Genomic DNA, 20,471 nt, shown 5'->3' with positions numbered 1-20,471 from the left:
CAAGGTCGCTGCCCCGCCCCCACCCTCTGCCCCCGGCGCCTGATTGGCCGCCGCCCCACCAATGGGCGGCCTCGCTGTCCCGGGGGATGCAAATGTCCCGCCCTGCTGCATATTCATGAGCTCGGGGCGGAGCTTTGAGCCCTCGATCAGGGCCCGGGCGAGCTTTTGGTCCCCGCCCGTGCCGAGTGCGCGGGGTTGGCCACGGGAACTTTGCTGTTCCCCGCGGGGCGCACGGAGGGTTTGTCGCCGGGCGCACATGGACTGGGGAGAACTCTGCCCGCCGGAGCCGCTCTCAGTGGATGTTTAGGATTGTACGGAGGCAGCGTTGATGGAAGCGTTCCAGGAGTCGCAGGTGGTGGCGGTAGATGACCCATGATTCAGACCCATATAAGAGAGTAGACAGCACAGTGGCTCTGTAAACACGGATCTTTGTACTTTTCTTCAGGTGTTTATTTCGCCAAACTCTTTTGTGGAGTTTTCCAAAAGCTCTCTATGCCTTTGCTAACCTGTTGTCTGTCTCTCTGTCAATCTTACCGTTCAAGGAGATGATGCTTCCCAGATAATTAAACTGCTGGACTGATTTGAGCTCTGATTGGCCAATGGTGATGTGGGGATGATGGAAGACTTCCTGAAGTGCAGGTTGATAGAAAACTTCAGTCTTCTTTAAGCTGACTTCCAGTCCAAAGAGCTCCATCTGTCCCTGCACATGTTGGGTCCAATTCTCATCCCACACTTAGGGACAAAGTCAGCCTACATTGGGTGTTTAGCTTGGCATTTGCTTCACTCTTTTGTGCTTCCAACACACACATCCCCCAGTCTGGGCAGAGTCTGACCCCCCAAAGAACACAAGACCTGACTAGTTGTGGCTCCTGCTGCAGGGGCTGGAACTTGGGCCACAATCTGTGCCAGGAGCAGAGAGGTCCCTCCCCACAGAAACTTCTTGGCAAAGGAGTTCTTAAGAAAACAGGACAGGCTGTGGGGATCAGTGTCAGGGCACAGCCAGGGACGTGTCTTGACCAGCCTCCTGTTTACCATGACCAGCTTTTTCAGCCTCTTGTCTCTCTGTTTTCTCATACTTGGTCCTCCAGTGACCACTGGGATCCTACCCTTGCTTTGGTTCTTTCCTAGACATCCCAGGACAAGTCTTGCCCAGTCCCCAAATCCCCTTTCTGGCTGCCCATCATGAGTCTCAGACCCCAAGGCTGAATCCCCCATCCTCAGCTGCAAGGTCACCCTGACAGGTTCTGCCACTGACCCACTTGGTTACAGTTTCCTACAGATACCTTGGAACTTCCTTGGAATTAATTTGTTACCTTTTGGGCTTAGAAGCATTTCTCCATAAACATGGCAATTCATGTCCTCAACATGGAAATTGTTTGGAGGAATTTGGGACTTAAAGAATCAGAGAATGGTTTGGCTTGCAAGGGAGATAAAAGGTCATCTGGTCCAAGTCCCTGCACATGCACAGCTACATCTTTTATTAATTCAGGTTACTCACTCTCCCTGACCTTGGACAAATGCAGGGATGGGACATCCACTTCTCTGGAAACCTCTTCCAGTTCTTGCCACTCTGATTGTTAAATCTTTCCTCCTATTATCCAATAGAAAACTCTGGCCTTTTACTTCAAAGCCATTACCCCATGTTCTGCCCCTACGGGCCACGGTAAAAAGTATTTTCTGTGATTTCCTTAGACTATGAGCATGACATTTTCATCTGCAAAAACATCTGTGAGTGCCCAGAGATCTCCCAAGATGGGCTTGAAAGGTCTCAAGCACATGAGCACTAGAGAGGGGCTAAGGAGCTGTGGCCTCACTGGTGTGGAGACTGAGGACAGTACAGGACAGCCCTCAGAGGGCTTGAAGGAAGGATTTAGAGATGGTGGATCCTTTTGTCATAGCAGGAAAGAGCATGAGAAAGAAAGAATTAATGCCAAGTGCAGCTGGGGAGGTCCTGAGTGGACATGAGGAAAAAGGAATTTCACTCCATGGAAAACGCTGTGCTGCAACACGTCAGCCAGGAGGAGTGTGGATGAGGCCAAGGCTTTGTGTGTGCAGGAAGAGCCAGGGAGGACGCAGAGATGTCAGTGCAGGAAGGTGCCAGCCAGGTGGGGCAGCCGGGGGGATGACGACAGCCTGCAGGGAAAGGGGCAGGGCATGGACACCGTAGGACAGCCTGGGCTGGAGAGGAGACAGGGAGGGGGAGAAGCTGAAAGGCCCTGCCAGAGCCACCTTCTGCAGGCCTTTGGCCAGGGCTGCTGTCTGTGCCCCTGAGGCCAGGAGGAGGGGAGTGCCCCTTGCAGCCCTGGGGCCTCATGGCCTCCTTGTCCCTGCTCAGCAGCCTGGCAGGTGCCACCCCATGGTCCTGCCCTTGGCATTGCACATCCCACATCCCAGTGCCCCAGGAAGAGCCCTGAGGAATGAGGCAGGGACAGGATCTGCCTTCCCAGGGGATGGGGGTCAGGGCTTGGCCTGTTGGAATAAGGAAAGAAGTCAAGGTTTCTCCAGCATCAGAAACACCTTTCCCTTGCTTGTCCATCCTTGTCATCACTGTCTGCAGATTTCTGCTCTAACTGGAACCTGGGGACACGTTCTCAGTTGTGTCCCTCAGTGAGACTCATTAGCATTACAAGAAACTTTAGTGTTTCAATCTCACTTTGACTTGTTGAAAAGTTGTTTGAACTTCCTCTCAGGGACTGAGTCTCATGTAAACAACATCAAACCCCCCTGAGGTTCATGAAATACCTGGGGCTGTTGCTGTGCTGCTGAGCTGGGCCGGGCTCCTGGCACACGGGGAGCTCCTGGCAAGCAAGAAGAGCTTCAAAGAGACAGCTCTGCCCAGGAGCAGCTCCTCTGCACAGCCCAGCAGGGCTGAGGGCACTGCCTGCAGCACCCAGGGCACAGGAGAGAAGGCAGAGAGATGAGAGGCAGCCTGGGCTGGCAGGTGACTGAGCTCTCACTACAGAGGAAACCTTCCCAGGATTTGAAGGAAGAATTCTCTGGCTGTAGGAAAGTTCAACTTGCCTTCCTGGAGGCATCTCCTCAAGCTGCACATCCCACAGCTTCCAGGATCTTTCAGCAGGACTCTCCCAGTTGCTGCAGTGCAGAGGAAGTGGCCACATGTCAGAGCAGGGCAGGAGCTGCAGGCAGCAAGGGCAGAGAGGAGAAGGGAGCAGGAGGTTCAAGGGATCCTGGGCTGGGAGGACAGGGCAGAGCTGCTCAGGGGAGGAACAGTCAGGCTGTGGCTGCAGAGCAGTGCAGGTGAGTTCCTGCAAGTGCCTCTGCCAGCTGCCAAATGGCAGCAGTGGCAGGAGCTGTCAGGATGGCTCTGCTGGATTTGCTGGGGTGCAGCAGGAGAAGCTGTTGCAGAGCAGGACTTGCTGCTGCCCCCTCAGAGGCCCAGGGCCAGAAGGTTCCCTGTGCCAGGGCTGGCTGTGGGGTGGGAAGGTGGGGGTGCAGCCAGGGGTGCCCAGGGCTGTGGGGCAGAGCAGGGTCCTGCCCCCAGGGCTCTGTGTGCTGGGGCAGGGACTCTGCTGCCTGCCAGGGGCAGCTCTCAGCCCGGCCAAGGAGCTGCCACGGCCCTGCAGGGAGAAGGGGTGGGTGGAAGGAGTGACCCCTCAGGGCAGGGCAGGGCAGGGCAGGGCCCTTCAGCTGCAGGGTCAGGGCTCCTCACAGCTTCAGCTCCACCTCCTCCATTTCCAGGGGCCCTTCTCAGGAAGCACATCCCCCCAGAACACCTCCCCCTTCCCAGCCACCGCAGGGGGTCTGGGATCTGCTCTGCAGCCCCTGCCCAGGCAGAGCTGCCCCTGGGCACTGGGCTGGGGATGGCTCTGGCAGCACTGGCAGGGAGCTGAGCTGGGCACAGGCAGGGGCTGCTGGCAGGAACAGCTCCTCACCCAGAGACAGGCAGGCAGGGAGAGGGAGCTGCTGCCACAAGGGCTGGGCAGGGGGATGGGGGCCCCTCCCTGCTGTCCCTGTGGCACAGACCCCTTCCCTGAGCAGCTCCTGCCTGGGCTCCTTTCCCAGCCTAAGCAGAGCCTGTGCCCTCAGGCCCACGGGGGCTGGGCTGTGCATTGCCCTGCAGCAGCCAGAGCCCAGGCAAGGACAGGGCCCTGATTTCCAGCTGTCTCTCTGTGTCCCTCCTCCCTTGGCAGCAGCACTGTGGCATTTCACTGCTGCCTGGACTCTCCTTGTTCTTACCAGTGGGTTTTCTGAGCCAGTGTGGGGTTTTGGGAGGGGCAGATTCCTCTGCAGACACAAACCCTTTGGGTGCTGCTGTGGGGATGTGTCTGTGGCAGCCAAGTGCCCAAGTGCCCTCCAGGCACCTTCAGGGTATTCAGCTGTTTGCCTGGGTGTCCTGCAGGACTGCAGGTACCCTCCAGAAGGGCACAGCTCTGCCATAGGATCTCTGTGCTGCACAGGATCCCCATGGAGAAAACTCCTCAGGGCTAAATCCATGCAAATGCTCTGGGCAGCTGTACTTGGGAGCTGCAATGATCCCTGTGTGTGGCAGTCTGGGAGGAGAAAGATGAGATCCTAATCAGGCATCCTGAGGAAAGGCAAGGTTTCTGTCAATCTGCTCTTTGAACCAGGATTCCTCTGCTCCCAGAAGTGCCTTGTTTCTTTTTTAAGCGTATTCCTAAGGGCCATCCCCCTTCAGCTCCAAGCTGCCAGACAGGGGCAGCTGTGAACAGGAAAGATGGCCAGTTCTTGTCTCTGAACCAAGAGACCACCCCTTTGCCCTTCAGGATTCACAAGATTGCACCTGGAGCACATGAGAAATGTCAGAGATTTCAACCATCCAAACTCACTCCTGGCAAGAAGAACTGGAACAAAATCAAGTCTCCCAGATCCCCTCCCTCTGTTCTGAGCTTGGGCAAACTGTGACCAGCAGTTCTGGAAACACTTTGATACATCACAAGTGCATTTAATTGGAGGTCACCCTGTGCTCCAAGTTGCCTCTCACTGCACAGCACAAAGGATTCCTTGGGAGCCCATTCCAGGGTCCCTGCTCTCAGTGCCCCCTTCAGCCAGCAAAACCCAGAGCTCGGGAGAGGGATGCAGAGAGATCTTCCTGAAAAGAGCCCCTGAATGTTGAATTGCTATGAGACATGCAAGATGTTTTGCTGATTGAGTCTGGCCTAATTCAGTTCTGCCTTTTTTCTCCCAAACAGAAAACAATAACCTGAGGCAGCAAATGTCCAACAGCAGCTCCATGGCCCAGTTCCTCCTCCTGGCATTGGCAGACAGGCGGGAGCTGCAGCTCCTGCACTTCTGGCTCTTCCTGGCCATCTCCCTGGCTGCCCTCCTGGCCAACGGCCTCATCCTCAGCGCCGTAGCCTGCGACCACCACCTGCACACCCCCATGGGCTTCTTCCTGCTCAACCTCTCCCTCACAGACCTGGGCTGCATCTGCACCACTGTCCCCAAAGCCATGCACAATTCCCTCTGGGACACCACAACCATCTCCTACATGGGATGTGTTGCACAGCTCTTTTTCTTTGTATTATTCTTCTCAGCAGAGTATTGTCTCCTCACCATCATGTGCTACGACCGTTACGTTGCCATCTGCAAACCCCTGCACTACGGGACCCTCCTGGGCAGCAGAGCTTGTGCCCACATGGCAGCAGCTGCCTGGGCCACTGGCTTTCTCAGTGCTCTGCTGCACACAGCCAATACATTTTCCCTGCCCCTGTGCCAGGGCAATGCCCTGGGCCAGTTCTTCTGTGAAATCCCACACATCCTCAAGCTCTCCTGCTCACAGTCCTATATCAGGGAACTTGTGCTTATTGGGGTTAGTGACTGTTTAGGATTTGGTTGTTTCATTTTCATTGTTTTCTCCTACCTGCAGATCTTCAGGGCTGTGCTGAGGATCCCCTCTCAGCAGGGAAGGCACAAAGCCTTTTCCACGTGCCTCCATCACCTGGTCGTGGTCTCCCTGTTCCTCAGCACTGCCATATTTGCCTACCTGAAGCCCCCCTCCGTCTCCTCCCCATCCCTGGATCTGGCCCTGTCAGTTCTGTACTCGGTGGTTCCTCCAGCACTGAACCCCCTCATCTACAGCCTGAGGAACCAGGAAATCAAGGATGCCCTGAGAAAAATGATGACTGGATGCTTTTCAGGAGCAATAAAGTGCCTGTTTTCTGGTGTGTAGCATTCAGAATGGGACTTTTTAATGGCCCAGCATTCCTGCTCAGGTTGCTCATGGAGGTCATTGGGTTCTTCTTGCAATAATTTTCTCTGCAATGAAGTGTTTTAAGGCATCTGCCTTTGAATTTAGTGTCTACCCATTGAATTTGACTCAGAGATGTAAAAATTATGAACTGTACTCTCTGAGTATTTAAACAAAATAAAGGACCTTGCAGTGCCTTCTTTGTCCAAGACCCTTCTTCTCAGATGTTCCTAAAGGACAGCACACTGCAGGACAGGGGGTATTTGCAAACGGGAAGGGGACAATAATCCCAGCCCAGCAGCACTGCCAGGGAGCAACAGTGCTTGGTCTTTGCAGAGCTGCTCTCTTGCCACTCCCACACTGTCCTCCTGAGCCCCTTTCTCACTGTAAGGCCTGAGTGCTCTCTGAGCACGGTCCTGGGGGGTGGAAGCCCTTGGAGCACAGGCAGGGACAGGCCCTGGCAACTTGTGAAGCAGAGCTGGGCTCCCTTCCAGCATCTCCAGGATGCTGTGGGATCTTCTGAGGGCACTGCATGGACTGGGTCACTTCTTCTGTCACCTTGCTCCAGGGCTGGGACTCTCCTGCAGTGTCACCATGACACTGCTGCTCTCTGCTTTCCAGGTTCCATTTTCAGATCCAGTCTTCCCCTCCTGTTCCCAGGGACATCCTGGGAGTGCTTCAGAGCTGCCATCCTGGGGCAGCTCCTGCCCAGCGTGGGCAGGCACAAGGTCTCTCCAGCTGCTCCTCTCCCCTCCCCAGTGCCACTGTTTCCTGCAGCCTCCTCATCCTTGCCCAGCACAGCCCTCCTGGCACAGTTGGACACAGCCCTTGTTCTACCCCCTCCTCAGGCACCTGCCCAACCCCCTCAGCTCCAGCCTGATGGCCACAAACCTTCAGGGCAGGGAGGCACAGGGGAAAATGCTGAGCAAACCTTTCAGCTGCACTCCAATCCAATTGGAGGGCTTGGCCTCGAGGAAGAAATCCCTTCTCATTCTCCAGAACCACCAGGACAACCTGTGTTGTGTCCTGGGCACTCCTCTGGCAGTGTGGGCTATGGAAAAGGTTTTGGTGTCAGGGATATTGAGAAGGCTGGGCAGTGTCACTGGGAGACCTCTCCCAAACCCTTGGAAAGGCCAGAGCCAGCCCAGAGCTTCCTGGGGCCTTGGCAAAGGCAGACAGGGAACCAGTCTGCAAACAGGGCAGCAAGGAGGGTTGGCAGAGTTCCAGACTGCTCAGGCTCAGCAGGGAAGGGGATAGGGCAAGTCCTCCTGCAGCCATTGCCAGGCATGGGAAGGACAAGACAGGGATTGCAGAACCCCTGTAGGAGGGAAAAGAAGGGGATGTTTTGTGCCTAGACTTCAGCAAGGCCTTTGACATGGTCTCCTGTGGTCTCCTTAGAGCCAGATTGGTGAGAGCTGGACTGAAAAGGTGGAAGATGTGGTGGGTGGGAAGTTGGCTGAATGAAGAGTGTCAAATAAAATCCATGGTACAAAGTCCTCTTGGCAGCAAGTTCCTGGTGAAATCCCTCAGTGACCAGCCCTTGAACACCACTAGAGAACATCTTTATTATCTCTCTGTACAATGGGACTAAATGTATTTTCAAGTCCTTTGTGAGTGATGCCCAATTTCAGGGAGCCCTTGAGCAACCTGTCCTGGTTTAAAGACACATATTGGGACGGGAACTCCAATAAAATAACTCACTCACCTTTTATTCCCCACCAGTACAGGGAGACAAAATACAAGGAGGTATAAGTGAAAAAAGAGCAGTTTACTGACAAGAAATATAGCAGCAGAAACAGCAATACCAAGAGAACAGTTCAAAGGAACAGCAGAGAGAGAAATTGCCTCCTCTCTCCCCCCCTGCCCCAACTCCCTTTTGTAAACAGATAAAAACAGGGATCAACACGTGCCTCCCTTCCCCCTTTTCCCCCTTAATGAACAAAGAACAAAAAAGAAAACCACGGGAGAGAGGGGGCAAAGCAAAATCTGGGAAACTCTCTGGTCTGAGATCAGTTGTGCTGCCCAAGAACACGCTGACTCCAGAGGTGTCCAAGCGGGGCAGAGCCGGCGACTCCGGTCCGTGCGGCGGCGGGGGGGAGGCAGCGGCTCTGCTTGATCCCATGGAGTTCTGGGGAGGCACAGTGGGTGCCATGAGACTCTTCAGTGTCACTAGGGCCCCTTGATTCCATGAGATTCCAAATTCCTTTGGTTGCTGCATTGCTTTGGTTCCATGAGGCCCTGCAGTGTCACAATGACCCTGATTCCATGCGGTTCTGCAGCATCAGAGTGGCCCATGGATTTCAGTAGATTCCACAGTGTTCCAGAGTTCTTTGGGTTCCCAGAGGCCCTGCAGTTGCACAGTGGCCCCTTGATTCCCTTGGTTCCTGTTTTTCCCATGAGGTTCCCCAGTGTCACAATGGCCCCTGAGATCCATGACCTTCCATTATGTCCCAGGGTTCCTGTGTTTCCAGAAGGGCCTGCACTTTCCAAATGGCTGCTTGGATCCATGAGGTTCCAAAGTGTTTTGGGGTTTCTTTCTTGCCATGAGGCCCCAAGTGTCTAATGGCCCCTACATTCCACAAGTTTTCACAGTGTCCCTGTTTTCCTTGCTTTCAATGAGGCCCTGCAGTGTCACAACAGCCCCTTTATTTCATGGGGTTGCACAGTGTCATCATAAAGCTGACCCCACCCAGATGGAGGTTAGGGGGAAGTGGAACAAAAGGGATAAAATAACTGGGGAAGGGAAGGAAATTGAGGCTTGGTCAACAGAGAGGAAAGATTTTGATGAGGTAAAAACAGGTTCAAGTAATGCTGAGGGTGCTGAAACCCTGACTGTGGAAACACTCCTGATGGACCTTTATGCACTTTGTAACCTGAAGCCCCAACACTACCTAAAAGTGCTGCCTGTCCCATTGAGAGGAATCCACTGCTCTAATGAACCAGACACTGCCAGCAGAACAACAAACCTCCCAAAGTTCTGCCTAAGCCCAACCCTGAGCTCTGAACCCCAAGCCCTGACCATGAAGCACCCCCACAGCCCTTGGGAGCAGGGTAAGGACCTGGAGGGCTCAGAGCAGGCCCAGGGGGTTGGCAGAGGAATGGGAGGTGACCTGGATCTGCTCAGCTCTGCAGTGACCCCCAGGAGAAGGGCCTGGGCTCTGGCAGGGATGTCCTGTGGCACAGGGGCTCAGGATCCAAGGTAAGAAGGCCAAGTGCACATGGCAACAGCCAGAGCTGGTGCAGAGCCATCAGGGAGGGTCTAGAAATGCTGCTGGGAGGGGGTGGGAAAGCAGGAGGGGTGTGTGCAGCCTGCAAGGCCAGAGCAGCAGCAGGGCCAGGGCAGGACAGCCTGCAGGAGAGATGGCCAAGGGCTCTGGCAGGGCTGCAAGGCCCAAAGGCACCCAGGCCTTTGTCCCCTTGCCTCTGGCAGCTGCCTCTGCCACTCAGGCCACCACAAGCCACTTTCCTGGCAGGTTCTGCCCTTGGGTTCTGCCTCGCCCCTCCCTCAGGAGCCTGGCAGGGGTTGCCCAGTTTTGGGCCTTTGTTGTTCCTCCCCCTCCCATCCCAGTGCCCCCAAACAGCCCTGAGCCAGCCGGGAGGGACAGGATCTGCTGGGCCAGGGCCTGGGGCTCAGCCCTTGGCCTTTGTGCTCCACAAAACCAAGGCAGGCTTTGCTCAGCATTGCAGGGGCCTGCCCAGAGCCTTGGTCTGCCTGCACTCCTGGCCTCCAAGGAGCTGCTCCAAGGAGTCCCTGGGGAGGCTTTGTCAGTGCCTGCCCTCAGTGGGGCCCAGCAATGCTTCAAGGCACTTGCAGTTTGGCTTCTGACTTCTTCAGCAGCTTCTTCAATCTTCTCTTAGTACCTCAGGATCATGGGCTGGGCTGCAAACACACCGTGGGGCTCATTAAAATGCAGAAATCCCTCAGGATCTCTTTGTCTTCCTTTAATTGTCTTCAGGGCATTTTCAAAACAAGTCTTCAAAATTTGTATTTTTTGTTTTTAATTCAGTGATGGATATATTTTAGTTCAGAGGAGAGGTGATAGAGGTGTTCTCCAAGTGATCTTTTTGTTGAATGTCTCCTCAGGAGATCCACACTGACCCTGTATGGTCAACCTTGCTCCTCACCCCCAGCCTCACCAGTTCTGACATGGCCCATCTTGGACTGACAGCTGATGCAGCTCCAAACACACTGTGGGACCCACTTAAAACACTGAAAAATAAATTATTTTCCTTCCTTTAATTGTCTTCAAGTCTTCAAGACTTGAACATCTAATTGGAGTTGTTTTGTAGTTTAGCTAAGGAGGAAGATTTTAAAGTGGATGTCACAAAAAATATGTATTTTTTTGATGAAAGGGAATGATTTCCACAGAGCCTTGGGATGCAAGAGGGTCAAGGTGCAAAGGATTTGGATCCAAAGACAAGATGGCAAAAGAGATTAGTAGCACTTAATCATTGACCAATTGAACAGTCATCTAGTGATTCAATAGCAATTGCCACAATTTTAACAGTGACTGAATTAGAGATTCACAACAACAACATTCCCACCACAGTCAATTCACACCCACACCCAGGCAGAGATGTGTGCACACATCAAGAGCTGGGTGTGGAAAGGTCCCTCTCCCAAATTCTCCTGTTGTCAGGGAAACACTCCCACCAATCCCTTTGTGTTTCCACCAGACAAGGGTCCCAGCTGGAGGAGTGTTTGTGGAGGGGGATCAGAATTGTCCTGGGCATCAGCGCCGCTCTTTGGAGTGTTGCAAACTGGAGGGTTCCCGAGCTGGGAGAGGCTGCCAGAGGTGTCCCACTGAGAGGGAGGTGCTGGGGAGCTGCCAGGGCCTCCCTCAGCCCCGCTGGGTGTGGGCTCCCAAGGGGACTGGCTTTAGTTATCTGCTGAATTGCCATCCTGGTGTCAGGAATGACTGGAGTTTTTATACTATTTGGGAATTGTATCCAAACTGCTCCATTTGAGCTGAGATTCAGGCAGGGAAAGTTCCAAGGCTTTCATGGGATGACTGATTATCCTTTGTTCCCAAACTGTTCCACTCCAGATTGTTCCCACCTGTATCATCCAGGAGCACCTGGTCCAGTCCAGGGACACTTCCTCACAGCCCTGGTCCAGTCCAGGGGCTCTTCATTGCTCAGCTGGTTTGGTCAAGGCTTGTCAGGAGCTCCTGAGATCATCGACCAGACCTGAGGAGAATGGAGAGAGGATGCAACAACACAGAGGCTTCTAAGAAAAATAAGGAAAAACTTTTTTTAGGGACATTTTTGAGCACTCTCCAAGGTGTTTGCAGATGAAAACATTATGCTCATAGTCTCAGATAGTCACAGTGATTCATTTTACCAAGCCCTGTAGTGGCAGAATATGGGGCAATGGGTTTAAACTGAAATAAGGGAGCTTTATATTGGATAAAATGAAGAAATATTTACCAGTGGGGCTGGCAAGAACTGCAACAGGTTCCAAGAGAAGAGGATGTGCCCTCCCTGCATTTGTCCAAAGTTAGGAACTTTGAGCAGCCTCAATTAGTGAAGATGTCACTGTCCACGTCCAGGAGTTGGACCACATGGGCTTTTATGTCCCTTCCAAGCCAAAGCATTCTGTCATTCTTTGAGTCTAAAGTCTCAAACTCCTTCTCAGAAGAATTTCCATTGCTAGGACATGAATTACCATGTTTTTGAAGAAGCCATTCTAAGCCCAAAAGGTAACAAGGAAGTTCCAAGATATCTGTATGAAACTGTAACCAAGTGGGTCAATGGCAGAACCTCTAAGGGTGACCTTGCAGCTGAGGATGGGGGATTCAGCCTCGGGCTCTGAGACTAATGATGGGCAGCCAGAAAGGGGATTTGGGGACTGGGCAAGACTTGTCCTGGGATGTCTAGGAAAGAACCAAAGCAAGAGTAGGATCACAATGGTCACTGGAGGAACAAGCATGAGAAAAGAGAGAGAAAAGAGGCTAAAAAAGCTGGTCATGTTAAACAGGAGGCCGGTCAAGACACGTCCCTGGCTGTCCCCTGCAAGTGATCCCCACAGCCTGTCCCCTTTTCTTAAGAACTCCATTGCCAAGAAGTTTCTGTGGGGAGGGACCTCTCTGCTCCTGGCACAGATTGTGGCCCAAGTTCCAGCCCCTGCAGCAGGAGCCACAAATAGTCAGGTCTTGTGTTCTTTGGGGGGCCAGACTCTGCCCAGACTGGGGTGTGTGTGTGTTGGAAGTACAAAAGAGTGAAGCAAATGCAAAGCTAAACACCCAATGGAGCCTGACTTTGTCCCTAAGTGGGGGATGAGAATTGGACCCAACATGTGCAGGGACAGAGGGAGGGGTTTGTCCCCCTGGCCCTGCCCAGAAGGGACACCTTTCAGGAAGGGTTGTGGCCTTGGCTGTGCTGAGGGTTGCCCCGGGCAATGCAGCTTGGGATTGCAGTGGCACTGTCAGGGCTCTGCAGAGCTCCTGGCAGTTCCTGCATTTGTCCCCAGCAATGCCAGAGAACTGCAGGGGTTGCAGTCAATCCCTTGTGCTCTTTGGGACCCCGACTGGCTCTGCTGAATGTCAGCAGGCCTGGAGTTCCCAGACTGTTCCTGCATCCAGGGTCGGGCCTGCAGTGACGTTTGTGCAGCATTCAATTGGGGCAGTGGCAGGATGGCCATGGATCCATTCCTGCAGAAACACAATGGTGCTCCATCCCAGGCAGGGAGAGAGTGGGTCCACAAATGTTGGAAGGAGAAGAAGAAGAGAGTTTTGTCACTGTGGAACCCCCTGGAACCAAAGGAACCCTGGGACATGGCAGAACCTCGTGGAATCAAGGGGACATTGTGACCCTGCAGCACCTCATGGAACCAAAGGGAGTCTGGGAGGTGGCAGGGCCTGATGGAAACAAAGGAACCTCCTGGGAACAAAGGGACCCTGGACACTGCCAAAAGTCAGGGAGACAAGGGAACCCCAGGACACTGTGGAATCTCCTGGAATCCAGGGGCCATTGGAATACACTGGGGCCTCCTGGAACCAAAGGGAACATGGGACACTGCGGAACCTCATGGAATCAAAAGGACCCCGGGACTTTGTAGAACATCGGGGAATCAAGGGGCCAGTGTGACATCCCAGAACCTTTTGGAACCAAAGGGAACCAACAGGACACTGCAGAATCTCATGGAATCAAGGGTCCATTGTGACCTTGTGGAAACTCCCAGAATCCAGGGGCCATTCTGATTCTGCAAGGCCTTCTGGAGTCAAAGGGACGATTGTGATACTGGGGAACCTCCTGGAATCAAGGGTCCATTGTGACCCTGGGGAAAATGATGGAATCAGTGGGCCATTGTTACACTGCAGGGCCTTCTGGAGCCCAAGAACACTGGGAAACAGTGCAACCTCATGGAATCAAGAAGCCATCGTCCCACTGCGGAGCCTCAGGAAATAAGGGATCCAATCTTTGCCTCATATTTTGTCAACAAATTAAATTTAAGGAATTACAGAAGTGTGATTGAACCACTTTTTTCCTACAGGTTTTAATGATTGGCCAAATTAGAATATTTATATAAAATGAATCATTTATTCTTACAAATGACCCGACAAAAGATATAAATCACGATAATTTAGTACACAATACGAATGTTAAAAGTAGTAGTAGTACAGTATAAAATAGGACACTGCACTATATTGAAGCAGTTATTGAAACAGTTATATTAAAACTAGCCAAAAGTCATAATTATTAAGTAGAGATCTGATGGAACTCACCCAGACCAATGGTCGTGGGGAGATTTCTTTTGCTCAACCTTGAGGAGTGTCCTTGGAGGGCGTCCCCACCCAAGGCAAGAATCTCCACACATCTACCCCAAGAAGGGCTGTGTTAGAAGAACCTGCCTGGATGAAAGGGGACTGGACTTCTCCAGTAGGAAGGGATTGACTGCTCCTCACAAATGGACAGGCCAGTGAGCAGCTTCTCTGTCCCATCCAACTTCCAAAAGCAGGATGTGTGTTTGGAGTTGGGTGAACCAGGCTGGTTTGAGCATCATCCAACACCAAACCCATTCCCATGGTGACACCAGTAACTGGCAGATCTCACAGACAGCTTGCAGGAGAGCTGGCACTGTTGGCATTGTCTGAGGGGATTTTAGGCCTTCTCAGGGTAGGCCCTCCTGCCACCCGGGTCGAGAGGTTGGCTGTGAAAGTCCATCCTGGAGATGCACAGGGAGCCAAGAGTTGGGCTCCTGAGTGACATCCAACAATGGACAGGGGGATGGGACTGACCAGATGAAAGTGTCTCAGGCAGAGCTGGACTGGCAACACAAGGGGGAATTATTCCTGGCTCGCTGGGCCCAGGACACCTCAGGGCCTCAGGGAAGAGCTGCAACATCCAGCTGGGCTTGTGATCCAGGGCTGCATTTAACCCTGGACACCAACTGCCAGGTTCTCCAGACCTGGGAAACATGTGCTGCCATCAAAGAGGCCAAGAGGGTAAAGCCCCTGTGGGGTGGGGGATGATGGCTGAACTAGAGATGTGGGCAGGCCTGGCAGATTGATCCCAGCACACTCCCCAAACCCACCAAGGCAAGCTCTATGTGCTGACAATGGTAGACACAACCCCTGGATGGCAGGAGACACCCCCTGTGCCTCCCACCACTGCCCAGAACACCATCCTGGGGAAAAGCAAGTCCTGTGGAGACACGGCCCTCCAGAAACACTGGAGTTGGAGAGCAGGACTCTTTTCCAAAAACAACCTTGTGCACACCTGGACCAGAGAGCTCGGCATGGAGTGGATGGATCATATTCCCTGTCAGGCACCAGCCTCTGGGAAAGTTGAATGGTAGAGTGGACTGTTCAAAACCACCTGGAAAGCAATGGGCAGTGGGACCTTCAAACCTTGGGATGTGCATTTAGCAAAAGCCACCCAGTTAGTTAATCCTGTAAGCTCAAGAGAGAAAACTCCAGGCCAGTTCAGTGTCTAAGATCAGCTCAAAAGAGCGGGTCCTTTAATCAGGCCCACAGGCCCAGGGGAACACACACGACGCGCCCTCCCAGGCAATGGTTCTACAGTTTTAGAAGATGGTCCCTCCAATGCCAAAACTCTCCACCTCCTGGATCTGCCCAGTTCTGCCCCCAACACGCCCCTTGGGGAATTGGGTTTGGGGTCTTTGGGACCCCTTCTTCCTCATCTTTATCTTCTTCACAGCACGTACAGTCCTTGGGGCGTCTCCAAAGTTCTGGGCTGGAAGGTTGCTTTGTCCGTTGTGGGATCTTGTTGTCCAGGCCTGGGGTGTGATGTTGTTCAATAGAGGTGTTTTTCTACAATTTGACCTTGAAAAGAAGTGTAAACATGCTAAAGGAATTTAGAAAGTTTGATATCAAATGGGGTAATAAGATTGGGTCTGTGTAAAGTACTGTGCTAAATGGTGGCATATAATACAGTTACATTAACTTCTACATTTACTACACAACTACTTTTAAAATAATAGAAGAAAATATCCAGAAAGCTTTAGGGCATCACACAAACCTTGTTAGTGAACTCTACCATTTCAACTGGCCCTGCCCAAAAAGAACCTCTCCCTACCATTGAAGGGGATAAAATCCCTGTGGTCCATATGAGGAATATGTTGGGGAGGACACTTTGGATTAGTCCTGCCTTAAGCAAAGGCAAAGCCACCCATGGGATTGTTTCTGCTCAAGGACTTGGGTGCACTTGGTGGATGATGCAGAGGGATGGGGAAACACTCTGTGTACCTCAAAGGATTTGATTTTAGGGTCAGAACAGTCCGTGATGTTGAACTGTAGAATACTGTTTGCCCAGTGACACTCCTACTGTGTGCCAGAACTCCCATGAACAATGAGGTCTTTCCTTATGTACAGGTTTTTATTTTCTATGCTTTTGATGTTTTCTTAAAAAAAAAATGTCCTGTTTCCATTCCCTCCTTCTTCAGTAGCCCCCATCTTGTGTGTCCCAGAGACTTAGTCTAACTGGGGAGTCTCCTATTGGATTTGAGTGACAGAAATGAACCTGCAATAAGCTTTTGTGTGAGATTCCTTTCCTGAGCAGAGCAGGACTGATCAGAAAATGAGAACAGCTTTCTGGCTGCCCCAGCTTAGGGACTGGCCCTGTGCCCGGAGCTGGAAAAACTGAGACTATCTACTGTGCAAAGTGGACTTCAGTGGAGGCAGAGTGAACTTAATATACAGTAGTGGAAGAACTGTTGTTTTTTATTGAGCTGTGCCTTCCTTTGGTTTTGTTTGCTGGCAATAAATGAACATCCCTCTGTGTCTTGGGCAGCTCTTTCTCCAAGCCAAGCAGGTGGGAGTTGGTGCCAAGGAGCTGAAACCTGCAGGTCCAGCCTTCAGTGGAGGGAGCTCAGATTTGCCCAAGGCTGCTTTGAGTGCCAGGGGTTTGATGAGGGAATGGTGGGGTGGGGATAGGGATAAAGTCTGATGGATTCTCAGACATAAAGGGTGTTGATTTTCTTATCTATTCAGACTGAATTAGGAAGTGCCCAGGATCAATATCGACTGGGGATTGTTGATATCAGTGTAAAAACAGGAAAAAAGGAAACAGGCCACAAAAAAGATCTCTTTTCTCATGGTTTTATTAATACAATATGTGTTTATTTTAATGCACTTCTGAGATCTGTCTAATTAACAACAAAGGAAATGAAGACTTAGAAGTAAATTATTCCCAGAGTGTCGTTAAGATGCCATCAGTGAGAAGAGAGTGTGGAGGAATGAGCAGACAAGGAGACCATCCCTGGGGCTGGGAAGCAGGAACTCAGAGTCACTGGTTCCAGGTGAAAAATGGACTGTGGGATGTTTCTGGGAGAGCCCCTAAAAGGTGTGCTGGTTTCAGGGGGAGTACAGTTAAATTTCTTCCCCATTGTCAGTGCCTCTTTCTAAAATCCAACCTGATCCTCCCCTGACACAACTCCAGGCCATTCCCTCAGTCCTGTCCCTGGTCCCCACAGAGCAGAGCTCAGGGCCTGCCCCTCCTCTTCCCCTCCCCAGGAAGCTGGACCTGCACTGAGGTCTCCCCTCAGTCTCCTCTTCTCCAGCTGAACACACCAAGTGCCCTCAGTGTCCTCACACACCTTCCCCCCAAGGCCCTTCCCCATCTTCCTTGCCCTCCTTTGGACACTCTCTAATGGCTCAATCTCTCCCTTCCATTGTGTCCCCCCAAACTGCCCCAATGGTGCAGGTGAGGCCGCCCCAGGGCAGAGCAGAGCGGGACAATCCCCTCCCTGGCCCGGCCGGCCATGCTGGGCCTGATGCCCCCAGGACAGGCTTGGCCCTCCTGGCTGCCAGGGCACTGCTGACTCAGGGCCAACTGGCCACCCACCAGCACCCCCAGGGCCCTTTCCCGGCACTGCTTTCCAGCCTCTCCTTCCCAGTCTGTCCGTCCAGGTGGGGTTGCCCCATCCCAGGGCAGAATCCGGCACTTCCCCCTGGTGAAGTTCTCAGGGCTCCTAAAGAGCCGGGAGGTCACGGGATGTCAAAGAGCCCCACGGAGCTAAAGGGACCCTTGGGACACTGTGGAACCTCCTGGAATCAAGGGGCCTTTGTGACCTCTGGGGCCTCATGGAATCAGAGGAACCCTGTGGAATATCATGGAATCAAGGGACACCTGTGACACTGCAGGGTCTCATGCTCCAGAAGGAACCCTGGCACACTGTAGGATCTCATGGAACCAAGGTGCCATTGGGACACAGCATGGCTGCAGGGAATCAGGGCTCCAGAGTAAAAGTCCATGGTCTCATGGAAAAAATGAATTCTGGGACACTGTGGAACCTCATGGAAACAAGGGACCATTGTGACACTACAGGGCCTCATGGAGCCAAAGGAACCCTGGGACTTTTTGGATCCTTATGGAGTCAAGGGCCAGTTGTGACACTGCAGGGCCTCATGGAACTAAAGGAATTGTGGAGAACATCCCAGTAACCCAGGAACACTGGGACATGCAGTTCCCAGTGGAACCAAAGGAGCTCCAAGACATTCTGGAATTCATGGAACCAAGGGCTCATTGTGACACTCCAGGGCCTCATGGAAGCAAAGGAAAACTGGGACACTGTGGATACTCGTGTAACCAAGGGGCCATTTGACACGTGGGCCCTCATGAAAGCACAGGAACCCAGAAACATTTTGGAAGCTCAGGGAACCAAGGGGCCATTGTTACACTGTGGAACCTCAGAGAATCAAGGGCCCAGTCTGACAGTGCAGGGCCTCATGGAGCCAAAGGAATCCAGGGACACTGTGGAACTTCATGGAATGAAGGGGCCAGTGTGACACTGCAGAACCTCATGGAACAGTGGGAACAAGGAGACCCTGCAGAACCTTGTGGAAACAAGGGGCCTTTGTGACACTGAGCAACCACCTGGAATCAAGTGGCCCTTGGGACACTGCAGGGCCTCGTGGAACAAAAACGCCCTTGGAGACTGTGGAACCTCACGGTGTCAAGGGTCCATTGTGACATGTCAGGGCCACATGGAACTGAAGGAAACCTGGAACAGGGCAGAACCTCCTGGAATCAAAGGGCCATTCTGACATGTGGGGCCTCATGGAACAAAAGGAATCCTGGGAAACTACAGAAACACTTGGAAGCAAGTGGCCACTGGGACACGTGGGGCCTCATGGAATCAAGAGGTCACTGTGACACTGCAGGGCCTCTTTGAACCAAAGGGGCTTGTGCTGGGCTGTCACAGGCCAGGGCAGGGGCAGCTGGAGAGCCCCTGGCCCAGCCATGAGTCACGGGCTGAGCCATCAGCTCCTGCTGAGAGAAGGGACCTGACAGGCAACACTGGGGCAGTTTGGGGGGACACAATGGAAGGGAGAGATTGAGCCATTAGAGAGTGTCCAAAGGAGGGCAAGGAAGATGGGGAAGGGCCTTGGGGGGAAGGTGTGTGAGGACACTGAGGGCACTTGGTGTGTTCAGCTGGAGGAGACTGAGGGGAGACCTCAGTGCAGGTCCAACTTCCTGGGCAGGGGCAGAGGAGGGGCAGGGACTGAGCTCTGCTCTGGGGGGACAAGGGACAAAACCCAAGGGAATGACCTGAAGTTGTGTTAGGTTGGATTTTAGACAAAAATTCTTCCCCCAGAGGGTGGTTGGGCACTGACCAGGCTCCCCAGGGCAGTGGGCACAGCACCAAGGCTGACAGAGCTCAGGAAGTGTTTGGATGAAACTCTCAGGCTCATGGTGTTACCCTTGGGGATGGTCCTGTGCAGGGCTAAGGGTTGGGATGGATGATCCTTGTGGGTCCCTTCCAACTCAGCCTATTCTGTCATTCTGTGATTATCAACCATGTGTTCAGCACAAACCAAAACCACAGCCCTGCACTGGCCACAGGGAAGAAATTTAACTGTACTCCCCCTGAAACCAGCACACCCTTTAGGGGCTCTCCCAGAAACATCCCACAGTCCACTTTCCACCTGGAACCAGTGACTCTGAGTTCCCGCTTCCCCAGCCCCAGGGATGGTCTCCCTGTCTGCTCATTCCTCCACACTCTCTTCTCAGAGATGGCATCTTAACCAGACAAACCCCTGGGAATAATTTACTTGCAAGTCTTCAAATCCTTTGTGGTTAATTAGACAGATCTCAGAAGTGCATTCCAAGTGAATATATTGTATTAAAGAAACAATGAGAAAACATTTCCTTTTTTATGTCCCGTTTCCTTTTTTCCTGTTTTAACATTAATATCAGCAATCCCCAGTTGATATTGATCCTGGGCAATTCTTAATTCAATCTGAATAGATAAGAAAATCAAGACCCTTTCTGTCTGACAATCCATCAGACTTTATCCCTATCCCCACCCCACCATTCCCTCATCAAAGCCCTGGGACTCAAAGCAGCCTTGGGCAAATCTGAGCTCCCTCCACTGAAGGCTGGACCTGCAGGTTTCAGCTCCTTGGCACCAACTCCCACCTGCTTGGCTTGGAGAAAGAGCTGCCCGAGACACAGAGGGATGTTCATTTATTGCCAGCAAACAAAACCAAAGGAAGGCACAGCTCAATAAAAACAAAAGTCCTTCCCCTGCTGTATATTAAGTCCACATTGCCTCCACTGAAGTCCACTTTGCACAGTAGATAGCCTTAGACCAATGGCAAACACCTTCTGTGTCAAGCACAGATCCCAAGATCCTCCAAACACTCCCTGCCCCAGATTCTGTCCATATTTGCCCTTTGCACACAGTGAGTCACACACGGAAGTCACAAGTTCCCTTGAACCACAGTGGGAGGAAAAGAGAGAAAGTGAATGAATTTGTGTGTTGTGCAGAGCTAAATCTGCACTCATCCCAATATTCTGGGCTTACAGGACCTTTATCAAACACCTTCTGCAGCAT

General features: G+C 52.5%; 1 protein-coding gene and 1 long non-coding RNA gene across 2 annotated transcripts in view; both read left to right on the top strand.

Annotated features, from left to right (window-relative positions):
- Positions 1-20,471, top strand: part of LOC135405712 (uncharacterized) — a 958,894-nt gene that overhangs the window by 890,687 nt on the left and 47,736 nt on the right. The gene's annotated exons all lie outside the window — the stretch shown is intronic.
- LOC135406351 (olfactory receptor 14J1-like) lies at positions 5,198-6,151 on the top strand. The gene has a single exon (XM_064640758.1). It carries the CDS (start codon positions 5,213-5,215, stop codon positions 6,149-6,151), a length of 939 nt encoding a protein of 312 aa, XP_064496828.1. The 5' UTR covers positions 5,198-5,212.

The sequence above is a fragment of the Pseudopipra pipra genome, chromosome W (assembly GCF_036250125.1).
Source record: "Pseudopipra pipra isolate bDixPip1 chromosome W, bDixPip1.hap1, whole genome shotgun sequence".
Taxonomy (NCBI): Eukaryota; Metazoa; Chordata; class Aves; order Passeriformes; family Pipridae; genus Pseudopipra; species Pseudopipra pipra.
This window is presented reverse-complemented; position numbering and strand designations above follow the sequence as displayed.